General features: G+C 35.4%; 1 protein-coding gene across 1 annotated transcript in view; it reads left to right on the top strand.

Annotated features, from left to right (window-relative positions):
• FZD3 (frizzled class receptor 3) overlaps window positions 1-16,328 on the top strand; it is an 89,511-nt gene that overhangs the window by 22,005 nt on the left and 51,178 nt on the right. The window contains exons 3-4 of the mRNA XM_029203216.1: window positions 7,779-7,975; window positions 14,024-15,041. Coding sequence (XP_029059049.1) covers window positions 7,779-7,975; window positions 14,024-15,041 — 1,215 coding nt within the window. The remainder of the gene's footprint in view (window positions 1-7,778; window positions 7,976-14,023; window positions 15,042-16,328) is intronic.

Raw genomic sequence — 16,328 nt, 5'->3', positions numbered from 1 at the left:
TTTGCTTTTGGTTTATTTTGCTCTTTTTGGTTATTATGAATAATGCTACTCTGATATGAACATTCATATACAAATTTTTGCTTGAACATGATTTTAAATTATTTTGGATATATTCCTAGGAGTGGAATTGCTGGATCATGTGGTAATTTTATGTTTACCTTCTTGAGGAATCGCCAAACTGTTTTCTCTAGTGGTTGCCTTATTTTACATTCCCATCAGCAAATGTATGGGGGTTCTGATTTCTTACTAACACTTGGTATTTTCTGTTTTTTAGATGGGGTTGTGGGTGTGATGTTGTATCTCATTGTGGTTTTGATTTGCATTTCCTAATGACTAATGACATTGATCATCTTTTCATGTGCTTATTTGGTCATTGCATGACTCCTTTGGAGAAATGTTTGTTCAAGTGTTTTTGCCCATCTAAAAAATTGGTTTGTTTTTTTTTTTGTTGTTGAGTTACAGGAATTCTTTATGTATTCTGGACACTAGACCCTTATCAGATATGATTTGCAAATATTTTTCACTGTGTGGATTGTCTTGTTCACTCTCCTTCTGATAGTGTCCTTTAATACACAAGAGGTTTTAATTTTGATGAAGTCCAATTTATTTTTTCTTTTGTGCTTGTGTTTTTGGTGTTTAAGAAACCATTGACAAATCCAAGGTCATGAAGACTTACCCTTATGCTTTCTTCTACAGGTTTCATAGATTTTGCTCTTAACATTTAGGCCTTTGATCCATTTTGAGTTAATTTGGATGTGATGTGAGGCAATCAGCCAATTTTATTCTTATGCATGTGAATACTCGGTTGTCTCAGCACCATTTGTTGAAGAGACTATTTTCGCCCCATTGAGTGGTCTTGGTACCTTTGTGAAAATTAATTGACACACATGTGAAGGTTTATTTCTGGATTCCCAGTTGTATTCCATTGGTCTGTATGTCTAGCATTATGCTAGTACCATACTGTTTTGGTTACTATATCTTTGTAATAAGTTTTAAAGTGGGAACTTTTTGTTCTTTATTTTCAAGTTTGTTTTGACTGTTCGGAGTTTCTTGCATTCCATATGAATTTCAGGATCCGCTTCTCCATTTTGGCAAAAAAAGGCCATTGGGAGTTTTGAAGGGACTACATTGAATCTGTAGATCAGTTTATGGAGTATTGCCATTTTAACAACACTAAGTCTTCCAATCCATGAATATGGGAAGTTTTTATGTTTATTAGGTCTTCTTTGATTTCTTTCAACAGTATTTTGTAGTTTTCTGTTTTGCATCACATTGGTTAAATTTATTCCTAAGTATTTATTCTTTTTAGTGCTCTTATAAATGGAATTGCTTTTTAATTTCCTCTTTTGGCTTTTTTTGAAGTTTATTTTTAATGTATTTACTACAGTTGTATTTCTATCAACTGTAGAAATACAGTTGATTTTTTTTTCTATATTGACTTTGTATCCAGTGACTCTAAATTTATTTATTTGATGGTTTATAGATTACTTTAGATTTTCTTTGTAACAACCATGTTTTGTTAGTCTGGTTCAATTAGGAGACAGAACCACTCAGTGATTTAAACAAGGGAAGTGTAATATGAAGAATTAATAAACTATTAAAGAAGAATAATTATAAGATATATAGAGAGCTCTACAGGGTTCTCTAGGGCTGAGGGACAATCTTAGAAGGGGCCCCCACCCCAAGGCTAAGACCTTAGTTGTACAGGATATAGTTACAGCTCACTAGGTAGCAGAGGACATCACAGGGTTGCTTGGGCCAGAGCTGGTCCACAGTTACCAGGCAAGCAGGACGCAACCCTTCAGGGGCATAGGCAAGTATTGGGTAAATAGAGAGAGTCAGGGCACTGCTGCAGGCAGGAGGCCTTGAGCCTACAGTGTCTATTTTGGGAGGGCTACAGGAAGGTGTTTACTAGGCTGGGCTGGGACTGTGAGGTTGATGAAGGATCATTCTAGGCACATGGGCATAGATTTCCTCACATTTACACTGCTGACTATGCAGCAGCCCCAACCAACAAGAGAAGCCCCCTTCATCCTGCAGTATTTCTCCAACACTCTATTGAGACAGTTTAAAATCATGCTCACTGTAAAGAAGAAATGATGAAAGGAGTCCCATTCATTATCACAGAGCATGTGTTGAAGGGTGAGTTTGGAACTGAGAGATACAAATTTGGTAACTGGAGCACATGTCATCTGTGAATAATGACAGTTTCTTCCTAGTTTATATACCTTTTATTTCTTCTTTCTTTCTTTCTTTCTTTTTTTTCCCTGACAAAGCAAGAGACTTTATTAGGAAGGGGCTCCTGGGTGGAGAACAGCAAGGTAAGTGAACCCAGGAGAACTGCTCTCTGTATTTCTTTCCTTCTAATCCTTTACCTTTTACTTCTTCTTGATGCCCTAGCGAGGACTTCCAATACAGTGTTTAATAGGGTGGTGATAACAGGTACTTTTGCCTCATCTTTGATCTCAGGGGACGCTTTCAGTCATTTACTACAAAGTATGAGGTTTGCTGTGGTTTGATGTATATGCTTTCTATAGGATTGAGGAAATTCCCTTCTTAGTCTGTTAAGAGTTTTCATAATAAATGGGTGTTGGATTTCATCAAATGCTTTTATTGCCTCTGTTGAATAGATTGTGTGATTTCCTGCCCTTTTTCTGTGAATGCCATTAATTGCATTAACTGATTTTTCAAATGTTAACCAGCATTGTATCCTTGGAACAAAACTTTATTTGGTGTGATATATTATTCTCTTTTATATTGTTCTGGATTAATTTACTAATTTGGGTTATGATTTTTACATCTATGGTCATGAAATGTGATTTTCCTTTCTTATATAGTCCCTGTTGGGTTTTGTTATAAAAATTATGCTGGTTTTGTGAGGTGTGAGGTGAGTTGAGAAAGTTTCCTTTTTTGGGGAAGAGTTTGTATGTGATTGCTGTAACTTCTTCCTTAAACGTTTGATAAATTTTTTCTAGTGAAACCATCTTGGCTTGGAGTTTTTTTGGGGAGATAGTTTCTAATGGTGGCTTAAATTTCTTCATAAATGTGGATAGAAAACTAGATTTTATATTTCTTCTTTTATGATTTTTGGTAAATTGTGATCTTTTTCCAAGGAATTAGTTCATTTCATCCTAACATGTCGAATTTATTATTTATAGTATCCTCATTATATTTCTAGTAATTTTCTGTCCTTCGTTCCTAATATTGGTAATTTGTGGGTTTTTTCCTCTTTTACTAATTATTGCCTTTTTTCTGCTTTCTCTAGGTTTGATCGGCCATTCTTTTTCCAGCTTCTTGAGATGGAGCTTACCATTGATTGTTTTTCAGGCTTTCTTATTTTCTGACATATGCATATCAGGTTATACTCTGAGTATAGCTTTTGCTGACATTTTATTTATTGTCTTTACTACGTAATTCTAAATGTAGATTATACATATATATAAACATTAAAATGTAATACATATAATATATAATTATATACAATTTAAATTTCAGTTATGATTTCCTTTGTTGATTATGGGTTATTTAGAAGTTTTTTTGTCTAATTTCCAAACAGCCAAACAGTTGAGTATTTTCTAGGGTTCTTTTTGTAATTGATAGCTACCTTAATTCAATTTTAGTCATAAAACAGTCTGGTTTTAGTACTAAGAAGTTTTTTGTGGCTTACTTTAGGACTTACAATATGGCCAGTTTTGGTAAAGATTCCATGTGTATGTTAAATAGGTTCCACTCATTGTTGGGTGCCATGATTATAAATATGTTGTTTAGGTCAAGTTTGTAATTGACTTGTTTAGATTTTTTGTTTTCTCATAGAATTTTTGTCTGTCTCTTCTTATTGAGAGAAGTGTATCAAACTCACTCTGATTGTGGATTTGTGTATGTCCCATTTTACTTCTGTTTTTTTATTAAAATAATTTAAAGCTGTGTTAAGTGGTACATATATGTTTAGATTTACTTTTTAGTCATGGTGAATTGATTCTTTTATTTTGTCTTTAAGAAAAGACCTTCTTTATCTCTGGGAACACTCCTTGTCATAAAGTGTAGTCTTGTTTTTGGTTGGTTCTTTCATTGTTTATTGTTTGCCGTCTTTTTAGTTTTAACCTATCTCTGTCCTTATATTGAAAAACGTGTCTTTGTAAACGGCATAGGGTTTTTTTGTTTTGTTTTTATTTGTACCTCGTCCAGCAACTTTACTCTTTTACATTGTCTTTAGGCCATTTATAAATAATGCTTATATTTAGTGATGTACTTGGGTTAATATCTACTATCTTATTACTTGATTTCAGTTTTTCCAAACTGTTCTGTATTCTTTTTTCTCTGCTGTCTTGACTTCTTTTGTATTGTTCTATTTCTCTATTTATTACCTTGTTAGTTGTGTATTCTTTTATTGCTTACCCTAGGAATTATATGTACCCTTGACTTATAATATTCTAGTAAAAATAATAACTTTGATCACTCTCCCATTAGTGTTCCTCTGACCCCCATCTTTATCATTTTATTATTACACATATTAATTTACATGTATTTTGTATGTATTTTAAGACATTATTTTCATTTGTTTGTTTTTTAAACTTTTCATATTTTTGTCTCTGCATAGGGTTTTTTAAAAATTTATTTATTTTATTTATTTATTTTTGGCTGCATTGGGTCTTTGTTGCTGCACGCGGGGTTTTTCTAGTTGCAGTGAGCAGGGACCATTCTTCGTTATGGTGCACAGGCTTCTCATTGCAGTGGCTTCTCTTGTTGCAGAGCACAGGCTCACAGGCTTCAGTAGTTGTGGCTTGCAGACTCTAGAGCGCAGGCTCAGCAGTTGTGGCTTATGGGTTTAGTTGCTCCGCAGCGTGTGGGATCTTCCTGGACCAGGGCTCGAACCCATGTCCCCTACATTGACAGGTGGATTCTTAACCACTGTGCCACCAGGGAAGCCCCCATTATTTTTTGTTTATACAGAGAATATTTATATTCTCCCACATATTCACCTCTTTTGTTGCTTTTAATTCCTTTTGAATTTTCATCTTAGATTATTTTTCTTTTGTCTTCTAGTGCAGGTTTGCTAGTGACTAGTTTTCTCAGTTTTTTGTCTGTCTGAAAATGTCTTTACTTTGCCTTCACTTATAAAGGGTATTTTTGCTGTTCATAGAGTTATGGTGAGCAGTTGTTTTCTCTCAGCTCTTTAAGTAGTCATTCTGTTGTTTTATAGTATTCGAAAGTCCAACAACAGTTGTTCTGTTGAAGGTAAGGTGTCTTTTTTTCCACTGGCTGCTTTTAAGGTGTTTTTCTTTGGTTTTCAGCAATTTAAATGAGATATGCTTAGGTGTTTTTTTTAATTATATTTATTCTTCTGGGGATTTGCAGAACTTTTTGAATCTGTGGGTTGTTATCTTTAATCAGTTTTGACAAATCCTTGGCCGTCATCTTTTTATGTATTGCCTCTGCTCATTCCCTCTTTCCTCTTTTGAGGTTTCAGTTATGCATATTTTAGATTTTTTTCATGTGTTTTACATGTCTGTTATGCTCTTTTCTGTATTTTTCAGAATTTTTTGATCTGTGTGCTTCTGTTTGGATATTTCCTATTGCCTTGTTTTCCATTCTGCCAGTTCTATCTTCTGACATATCTAATAAGTTCTTAATTTCAGCATTTATGTATTTCACTTATAGAATTTCTCTTTGGTTCCTCTTATGATAGATTCCAATTTTCTGGAATTCTTCATCTTTTATTTTCTTGAACATATTTCTTATATACAGTCTTGTCTACTAAGTCCAATAGCTGGGATTACCAAAACACTGTAAATTTTTCTTTTGTTTTTCAGTCATATGGTCCTGTCTCTTGGAATGCCTAGTATTTTTTATTGAGTAGTAGACATTACAAAATATTGGTGAGGTTCTACATGATGTTATATTACTACTCCAGAGAAAGCTCACCCTTTCTTCTGCTTAGCAGATAAATGGGTCTGATCACCTTAATTCAGTGAGGGACTGAGCTGAGTTGAGGCTGGGTTTCATTTTTCATAGGTCTCTGCCTCCCTGTCATTTGCCCCTGCTACTGAAGTGTAGTCACTCAGGGGCTTCCAGCTGAGAGTGTGGTATGTTCATTTCCCACTTCCCCTGGCAAGACTTGAAACTCTAATTCGTGTTTCCTCATACTGATAAAACTTCCAAAATCTCCACTCTGCTTTTCAGAGGCTTTCTTCTTAGCTTCCTAGCCTCCTTCCCTGTGTAGCTTCAGAATTTTCAAATATCTTGAAGGGAAAACTGGCTCTTTGTGGGGCCCAATTCTAGGTACTTCCCCTTTTCACCCATTTGTTCCTTTTGTTTCTAATTTTGTCTGTAGTCTTTTTTTTTTTTTTTAAATTGGAGCATAGTTGATTAACAATGTTTGTTAGTTTCAGGTGTATAGCAAAGTGATTCAGTTATACATATATAAGTATTGTTTCTAGTCTTGCAAGACTACCAGAGCTCTGCTGGTTTCTTGGTTCTCTAGCACCAGCCTAGGCTTGATTCTCAGCTTCTTGCCTTATACCCAGATTCAACAGATACCTCCTTGGAAAAGTGGCTGCACTTATCAGGCCACCACCCCATGCTTCCAAGCTCTCTAGATTCTTGGTCTGTCTAGTTCTTTTCCTTCACTACTTCTCTAATAGCTTTAAATAGGTATTTTTAAAACTTTCTTTCCTGTATTTTGAAGTTGTTCTTGATGGAAACATTGATTTAACACAAATTACCTCTTCATACTTGGAAGTGATAGTCACATATAGTTTATTGTTATATATCAGTTATCACATCCATTATAGTTAACTTCTTTGACACCAGTTTCTTTAAGAGACTTGGTTTTCTGACTGTGTTGTGTATAGAAGGACTCTGGAAAGTGTTTTATATCGATGTAGAAATAAGTTGATTGAGTCTTAATGGAAAGGCCTGGTGGTGAGAACATCTGTTATCAGTTCAAAATCAGCAGTGACTCTGAAACTGTTGTATAAACAAGTGGAAAAGGTATTTGGTAGTCAAAAGCCTAGATGCACATTTCTTGGGAAAATTGATCTATTCCTATGGTTATAATGATGATTTTAGTATGGTTTTATGTTTGGGGCCACTGTTTTTTCTTTTTGTTTCCTTAATATCAGCTTAACATTGTGAGGTCTGTTTATATCATGTGATTTCAGAGTTGAAAGAACTCCCGTTTTTTAAAAAGAATTTTTTTAATGTACAAAGAAAAAGAAAATGTAAGACCAAAGTGAGATCTCTTACCTACCTCCCACCCTCAAAATATGTACTACTGTGTATAACTACTTCTTTTCCTCCCCCACCCTTTCCTTTCACTTCTTGTCCTCTCTCTCCTATTGATACATGTTAATTGAAGAAAATATAGAAATTGAAATACATAAAAAGAAGAAAATTTAAATCTCTTGTAATCCTATCACCAAGCACTAATCACACTTCTGAGCGTTTGACACATATCTTTTGTGGATTTTTTCTATGTAAAATGGATCATATTGTTGTTAATGGTTCTCAGCTAGGCCTTTTCATTAATATCACCTGTAACAATTAAAATATGTGTAGATTCTGGGATACACCTCATACTTAACCAAATCAGAATCTCCAGGGATAGGGCTAAGAGGGTTTTGTTGAAAAAACAAAAACTCCCCTTTAGAAAATTTTAATTGCCTTCAGAAATCTTTTAAAACAGATTTAAAAAAAAAGAATATTGCCGTATTATATGTAGAAAACTTTAACTTGTATGCAACTCTTTATCTAATGATTTGATTTTAACTTTCTCCTAGCCATTCCACCCTATGGTGAATTTGGATTGTTCTCGGGATTTCCGGCCATTTCTTTGTGCACTCTACGCTCCTATTTGTATGGAATACGGACGTGTCACACTTCCCTGCCGTAGGCTCTGTCAGCGGGCTTACAGTGAGTGTTCGAAGCTCATGGAGATGTTTGGTGTTCCTTGGCCTGAAGATATGGAATGCAGTAGGTGCGAAAATCATAGATTTTCATGGACCATTACTTATGTTGCCGTATATTTAAAATTATTTGTCTTCTAGTTCATCAGTTTTTAAGAACTTTTTTGAAGTGTGTATATTAGTCATAATTGTGAACAGCAGTTTCATGGCCTCAGAGCTGTTCATTTCCTTAGGAATTTGGAAGCACTAAATGAAAAAGGTGGGAAAAGAAAAATTTTCTATGAAGAAATTTTTTAAATAATCAAATTAAGAAAAACATAATCAAGATATTGATTGTTGATTTCTCTCCCTTACAGATTTTTTCTGGTTATAAAAGTAATGTCATTTATTAAAAAATTAGAAAATATAGAGAACATAATCATTTGTTACCTCATTATTAATGATTTTAATGGGACTCAAATATCTTTATGATTTAAATGTGTTAATGACTACAATAGTCCTGTCAGTTCCATTTTTGTCATGTATTAATATACCCAGACCCAGAAAATGTCAGATACTTTTCAAATCACTTCCAATATATAGATTGTAAGCATTTCCTAAAGGTTTGAGGATATTTACCAGACAGTGTTATAGATTTGTACGAGAGAACATTATTATTAGTAATAACATATACAGTACTGTATTTCTTGCATAATAATGTTGTGCCTTTTGTATTCTTAAAGTTTCAAGGGTAAAGAATAAGATGAACACTTATATAACTCTTATTACCTAGCTTTATCCAGTCTTACTATTTTGCAATGTTTGTTTCAGATTTTCTTTTTTTTTTTTTTTTTTTTTGGCTGAGCCACATGACTTTTGGGATCTTAGATCCCCAACCAGGGGTTGAACCCAGGGCCCTGTCAGTGAGAGCACCGAGTCCTAACCACTGGACTGCCAGGGAAGTCCCCAGATTTCTTTTTTTAAGAAATAAAACAGTACAGATAGAGTTGAAGGTTCCTTTCTTAGTACCCATCTTGATTTCATTTCCTTCTTTTCTCCCCAGAGATGAGATAATCATTATGTTGAATTTGTTGTTAATCATTCCTAGCTTTGTTTTTATACTCTTACTACATATATACATATCCATAAACAACATTAAATTTTTTTTACATGTATCTGTGTTTATATCTGTAACTCTGGTTCATTCCTCTTAGTTGCTATAGAATGGCCAATTGTATTACCATCCTATAGTTATTTAGCCATCTCCTACTGATGGTCATTTAAGTTACTTCTAGGTTTTTGCTATTATGGGCAGTGCTGCACAGAACACTTTTTTCTCCTTCATGTTTAAAATTAATTTGTTTGTCATATGACAGTAGCCCTTGGAGACAGGTGAAAGGCAGGTGGTGTTACTCTCATTTGACAGCTGGAAGAACTTAATAAAACATGTATTAGTTACTTGTAGTCAGTTCACTGGCATTTTGCTTTCTCATATTTGTCTGCTCTATTTCCCACCTATTTAACACACTCTCTTATCTACCCCATCAAACCCTTCATCCACTTTCTCCCCAAAACCTGGTAATATTTATAGTCCTGCTTTCAGAAGTTTGTAAATTTCTTGGTATTTATAACAACAGTTATGAATTACCTGGGCAGGAACCCTATTTTATGTTTTTTGTATCTAACTCCTATTGTTTAGTGGTCTTTTTATTTTAATAGGTTATATACAAGTATAGAAGTGTCATTGTGATCTATGTTTATTTGTTTTGATAGGGTTAAATCTGTTTTATGTCCTCAGTATTGCCTGGGATTGTCTAACTCTTAAATTCTGGCAAAGCAATCTTTCATAATAACATTTCATTCTTCCACATCTCTCATATCCTTGTTCCTACTGTACCTGTTTTTCAACTTCATGGACACCCCCAGACTTTTGGGTTCCCCCCCCCGCCCCTTATAGCTCCCTTCTTGATCTTATTTATTTTCTTACTTAGGTTAAGCTTTGTGGTCCATCACATAAAGTAATACTTTTGCTAGCAGTTTCAACTCATTCCTTCCACTGTACTTGTTCAGATCTCCAGCTCAACTAATTTCTTACAAATTAATTATGCTGCATATTTAATGATTTAAACCATAGCAACTTTTTTTTTAACTACCACCCAGATCTCTACCATTGTTTTATTATGTTTGCTTTTCACATTTGTCCATCCCTCTATTGATCCATTAATCTACCTTATTCTTTGTATTTCAAAGTAAATTAGAGACAACAGTTATTGCCCTCACAAATATTTTATCACGTCTTTCACTAACTAGAATTCAACATTTGTCTACAGTTTTTTCTTTCAGTTTAAAGCTTTACAAGGAAATGCACAAATCTAAAGATATCTGAGTTTTGACAAGCGCCTGCACCTGAGTAAGCCAAATCCTCAGAAAGATGTAGAACATCATCATTACCATTACCTCATGCTCTCATGCTCCTTGATGGTCAATCCTTGTCTATACCATCCTCTGGAAGGAACTACTGTTTAACATCCTTCCAAAGTATCAATAATTACTTTGTCTATTCTAGAACTTCATACAAATGGAGTCATACAATATGTACTTGCTGTGTAACTCTTCTTTTGCTCAGGTTGAGATTGCCCTTCTTTGTTCTATTTTCAAGACTCATTAATATGTTCTTGTGTTCATCAGTAGTGCTTTTTCTTGCTGAGTAGTCTTCCATTGTATAAATATACTGTATTTTGCTTATCCATTCTCCTATTGATAGACATTTTAAACCATAGCAACTCTATTTGCTCTTTGTCTTTGGTCAGTTTCCAATTTGGTCAACAGGAAAATTTCTGTTCATTCTCCTCAGCACTTATGCCAAATCTATGTCACTCATTTCAAACCCATATTTCACCTTTATTCTGTATTTGACCCGTATTCCCCTCAACCTTAGCCTGTCCTCCTTTCCTGAAAATCCATTAGGCCATTTTGCGTGAACTGTTGTGGTCTGCTACATCTCAGACCAGTCCTTTTCAATTTATTTTCTTGCATCCTCTTCCTCTTGCTGATGTTTCTTAGAGTTCTGTTCCTGTTTTTTTTGATTCTGCATGCTTTCCCTGGATAATCCCATCTCACTGATTTTAATTCTTATTCATATGCTGATGGATCCTAAATCTAAATCTGTAGCCTTGGCATCTTTCTGCTAAGTTCCAAATCTGCATATCCAGCAGCCACTGGTAACCTGAATTTGTCTCAAATACCTCAATTTTAACATGTCTAAAATTGATTTTACTCCTTGCTCATTTTTTTTATTCCTGGAAGGCATAGTCCTCCTTCATTGACCTAAGCTCCCACATCCAATCAGTTATAAATTCTGTTGCTTTTATCTAAATAATTTCATAGCTGTCTCATTCTCACTGCCTTATCTGGTTTTAGTTATGGCTCAACTGATATCTCTGCTCTCATTTTTGCCCAGCTCAAGTGTCTTCCACACTCCTAGTCATCTTTCTAATTACTTGGTGAGGGCTATATGAATATATTTATTCAACTATATGAGGGCTATATGATAAATTTATTCAATTTATCATCAATTCAGCAAATATTAATTGGATGTCTTGTGTGTGCTAGACACTATTCTAGATAGTGAAGGTGAGTAGTGAACAAAACGTAGTCTCTGTTCTTATGGAGCTAAAATTCTAGTTGTGGTGGTAGTAGTAGGAGATAAATAAATAGATAATGTCAGATGATCATGAATGTTAATAAGAAAGAATAGAGTTAGGTGATAGTGATACAATATGGGGAAGCAGAAGGACTCTATTTTCTATGGAGATGTTGAGGAAGTCCTTTTTAATGAGGCAGTGAGACAGGAATCTGAATGAAATGAGAGAACAGGTTATATAGATATCTAGGGAAGAACAGTCCAGGCAGAAGAAGCAGAGCAAGAAGTGCAAAGGCTCTGAAGTGGAAGCATGCTGGTATATTCACAGGACACCAAAGAGGCTGGAGGCAAGTGAGTAAGGGAGAAGGGAAGGAAATAAGAGCAGAAAAGGACTGGGGGTGGGTCTTTAGAGCTCTCTTATGGAATTCGGATTTGACTGAGTGAGAAGAGAAGCCATTAGAATTTTGAGCAGAAGAGACATGATCATGAACACAGGAGTGACATGTCTTTAAAGGATCACTCTGGCTCTTGTGTGGAGATGGAGATAAACTGGAAGCCACTCCAGAAGTCCAGGGATGAGGTACTCATGGCTCAGACTGGGTGGCTGCAGTAGAGGAAATGGAAAGTGGTCAGATTCTGGATACATCGCAAAGTAGAATGACAGGAAGTGCTGGTAGGTTGTGAGGTGGATATGAGGGAGGAGGGATTTCAAGGAGGACCGTAAGGTTTTTGGCCTGAGCGACTAGAAGAATGGGATTACCATTTGTGGAAATGGAGAAACTAAGGAGTGGAAATCAAGAGTTTGGTTTTGGGAGGGTTAAAGAGTGAGGGGTGTGTATATGGTGAATTGGCAGTTGGATATACAGATACAGCCATTGATATATTTATATCAATGTTTATACATACATACATACACACACATGCACATATATTTCTGGAATGTGCTTACCTCTCCAAACCTTATCTCCTGTCACAATTCATGCACTCCTCATGCCCCAGCAATGCTAAACACACCCTGTTCAAACCTCCATGCCTTTGTTCCCATTTCTTGCTAGAATACTGATTGCCATACTGCCAATACTGGCAAATACTGATTCAGAGATCCTGTGTTGAGGGACTTAATCTATGAAGTCTTTCATAACCTCTTCCCCTGAAATAATTAATCCTTCTTTATATCATTTTTATATTTTATATAGGTTTTGATTGCTTCATATATCACACTGCTGTATTTTGTGTTGTGTTTACAAGTTTTTGCCTCCTTTTGGACTCAAGGATAGAGATCCTGGGTTTTGGGGTCTTTTTCTGTTAAAGCCCTGGCATACTGTAGAATTCCAGTAAATGCCTGCATGCAATAAGTTTCTGTCATTTGGATTTATAATCCAAGCCCTGTGAAGAAAATGGTTTGTATTAGAAAATAAAAGATTAATCAGCTTCAGTGTAAGGTTATACATGTATATGGCAAACTTAATATCAGTGATAGTTTCTTGGAAACTATTTGATGCATATAACTGCTAAATATCTAGTTGGTGGGAGTCTGAAGGCTTAGAAACTGATGCTGGCAAGAAAATTGAAGATGCAGGAAGTTCATGAGAATAGTACTCTCAATAGTGTATGTCTGCAGCACAGCCCTGTTTTTTCTGTACTATGGTTATGACGCTTTCTCAAGTCTGGAAAATTGTCAAAATGCAGATTTCTTTGGCCCTAACACAGGCATACTGAAACAGGATTTGAGGTGGTGAGGACCAAGAATTTGTATTTTAAAATGACCTTAAGTTTTTCTCATGCACGTCAGTGTTTGAGAATAACTGGAATAGAGAATGCAGTGGATTGGAGAGACATTAGTAGTGGTAGGAAAGAGCTAGTTGACATTAGAGACCTTAGGAGGACTTTAATTAACCAATATGGTAAGCAGAGAGTGAATTTTAAATGAGAGGAAAAGATCTAAAACTAAGCCACTTGTAAGGATTTTTAGTGCTAATTTAACTCAGAACACTTTGGGCCGTGCAATTAGGGAAGATTTTTAACCCTTATTTTTAAGAAAGTTCTGTTTGAGTCTAGGGTAAATTGAGGACTATATTGTAATTAAACTTTAGAAAGAAGTAACTTTTAGCTACTATTCTGTTGGAGCTTTTTTTTAATGTATATTTATTATATATATATATTTTTAAATTTATATTTTGAAATCTTACTCTAAACTGTGTATCCTAAATAAATAGTATGTAAATACACTATTTATTGATGGCTATGCCTGACTACTTTAATAAAGAGTAATCTTTTTGAAGCCAAAACAAAATTAAGTATAAATTTTTCATTTTTTTGTCAGCTATGTAAAATCTAGTTTTATGACCCACAAACAAAATATGACCATTAGCATTATTTCTTCCACTTAATTGTAATGTGCTCCAAGGACATAAGAATAAACAACAGGTGCTAAATTTGGAAATCCAAATCATTAGGTTCCCAATAAGTAAAAATGGTTCTCATCTTGTATTTTTAGGTTCCCAGATTGTGATGAGCCGTATCCTCGACTTGTGGATCTGAATTTAGCTGGAGATCCTACTGAAGGAGCCCCAGTGGCAGTGCAGAGGGACTATGGTTTTTGGTGTCCCCGAGAGTTGAAAATTGATCCTGATCTTGGCTATTCTTTTTTGCACGTGCGTGATTGTTCACCTCCTTGTCCAAATATGTACTTTAGGAGAGAAGAACTTTCATTTGCTCGATATTTCATAGGATTGATTTCAATCATTTGCCTCTCTGCCACATTATTTACTTTTTTAACTTTTTTGATTGATGTCACAAGATTCCGTTATCCTGAAAGGCCTATTATATTTTATGCAGTCTGCTACATGATGGTGTCGTTAATTTTCTTTATTGGGTTTTTGCTTGAGGACCGAGTAGCCTGCAATGCATCTAGCCCTGCACAGTATAAGGCTTCCACAGTGACACAAGGATCTCATAATAAAGCCTGTACCATGCTTTTTATGGTACTCTATTTTTTTACTATGGCTGGCAGCGTTTGGTGGGTAATTCTTACCATCACGTGGTTCTTGGCAGCTGTGCCAAAGTGGGGTAGTGAAGCTATTGAGAAGAAGGCATTGCTATTTCACGCCAGCGCGTGGGGCATCCCTGGAACTCTAACTATCATCCTTTTAGCGATGAATAAAATTGAAGGTGACAATATCAGTGGCGTGTGTTTTGTTGGCCTCTACGATGTTGATTCATTGAGGTATTTTGTTCTTGCACCCCTCTGCCTGTATGTGGTAGTTGGGGTTTCACTTCTCTTAGCCGGCATCATATCCCTAAACAGAGTTCGAATTGAGATTCCATTAGAAAAGGAGAACCAAGATAAACTGGTGAAGTTTATGATCCGGATTGGTGTTTTCAGCATTCTTTATCTTGTACCACTCTTGGTTGTAATTGGATGCTACTTTTATGAGCAAGCTTACCGTGGCATCTGGGAAACAACATGGATACAAGAACGCTGCAGAGAATATCACATTCCATGTCCATATCAGGTAAGGGAAACCTTGTTCTAAATTTCAGAATATGTGACAGTGAAAAGAGCTAATCTTAGCTGATTGTTTTTTTATTGTTATTTTGGGTTTTTTTTTTACTCTTCATGAACGACCTGTACATTAGAATTTTAAAGTGAAGATAATGAACAAATGTAGTAAGAATGTCATACACATGTTTCTATAAACATTTTCCGTTTAAAAGATGACTTTTACAAGTCCAAGCTGTGGGCTTTTAAGCACTTTACTTCTGTTATCGCAAAAGAGTTGCTTGTTGATTATTTAGAAGTCTGCAGGTTTGAGGGGAAGTTGTTGATTAAAAGGCAGTGTCTTTCTGTGGAAATTTTACTGATATTCAGAATAAGGATTGTTTTAACAGTTTTGCAAAAAAAAAAATAGGACACAGTTGTACAAACAAGTTCATCTCTTAAATAGTCTTGGTTTTTCTTTTTTGCGTACTGAAGTGTTTTACCTTTGAGTTTAAAGAGATCAGATAATCATAGAATCATAGAATTTTAGATCTAGAGAGAACTTCAGAGATCATTTATTCAGGTTCCCTCTATAATTTAGAGTTCTTAAACATCTGTCTCATTTGAGGCTTAGAATTACTAAGTGATTTGTTCACACTCCGCTTGGATTTAGTTCTAGGAGAGGAGTGGAACAAGGAAAGCAGTTTAGAGGGATTGATGCTAAGTATTTATCTCTCTCATCTTAAAACCTCTCTAGAACCTATGCTCCTAGCTATTACCCTCTCTTCTTTCTTTTAAGACAAGTTTTCTTGAAAGAATTGCCCCCACTTGGTGTCTCATGTTCATTGTGCTCCAGCTTCCCTGTTCTCAAAGTGCACCAGCCACCCTTTCATCTCCCCCAACCCTTATGTTTCTCTAATACCTTTTAAATACCTTTATTAAAGTACTTATGCATTATAGATAACTTATGTTTACTTGTCTCTTCTCCCTACTAGACAGTGAACTCTTTGAAAGCAAGAACTTCTTTTTCATATTTTTTGAAAGCACGTTCTGTAGGTTAGTAGATGATGGCATTGAGAATGTGAATGTGTAGATGGAGAAGCAAAGACTTTTTAAAAATAAATTTATTTATTTCATTTATTTATTTTTGGCTGTGTTGGGTCTTTGTTGCTGCACGCGCGCCTTCTCTAGTTGTGGCAAGCGGGGGCTACTCTTCATTGCGGTGCACAGGCTTCTCATTGCGGTGGCTTCTTTTGTTGCGGAGCACGGGCTCTAGGCTCGTGGGCTCAGTACTTGTGGCTTGCAGGCTCTAGACCCGCAG

The sequence above is a fragment of the Monodon monoceros genome, unplaced genomic scaffold, assembly GCF_005190385.1.
Source record: "Monodon monoceros isolate NGI ecotype Baffin Bay Population unplaced genomic scaffold, NGI_Narwhal_1 Super_Scaffold_5, whole genome shotgun sequence".
In the NCBI taxonomy this organism is placed as follows: Eukaryota; Metazoa; Chordata; class Mammalia; order Artiodactyla; family Monodontidae; genus Monodon; species Monodon monoceros.
Note: the sequence above shows the minus strand (reverse complement) of the source record. Positions and strands in the feature narration are given on the sequence as shown.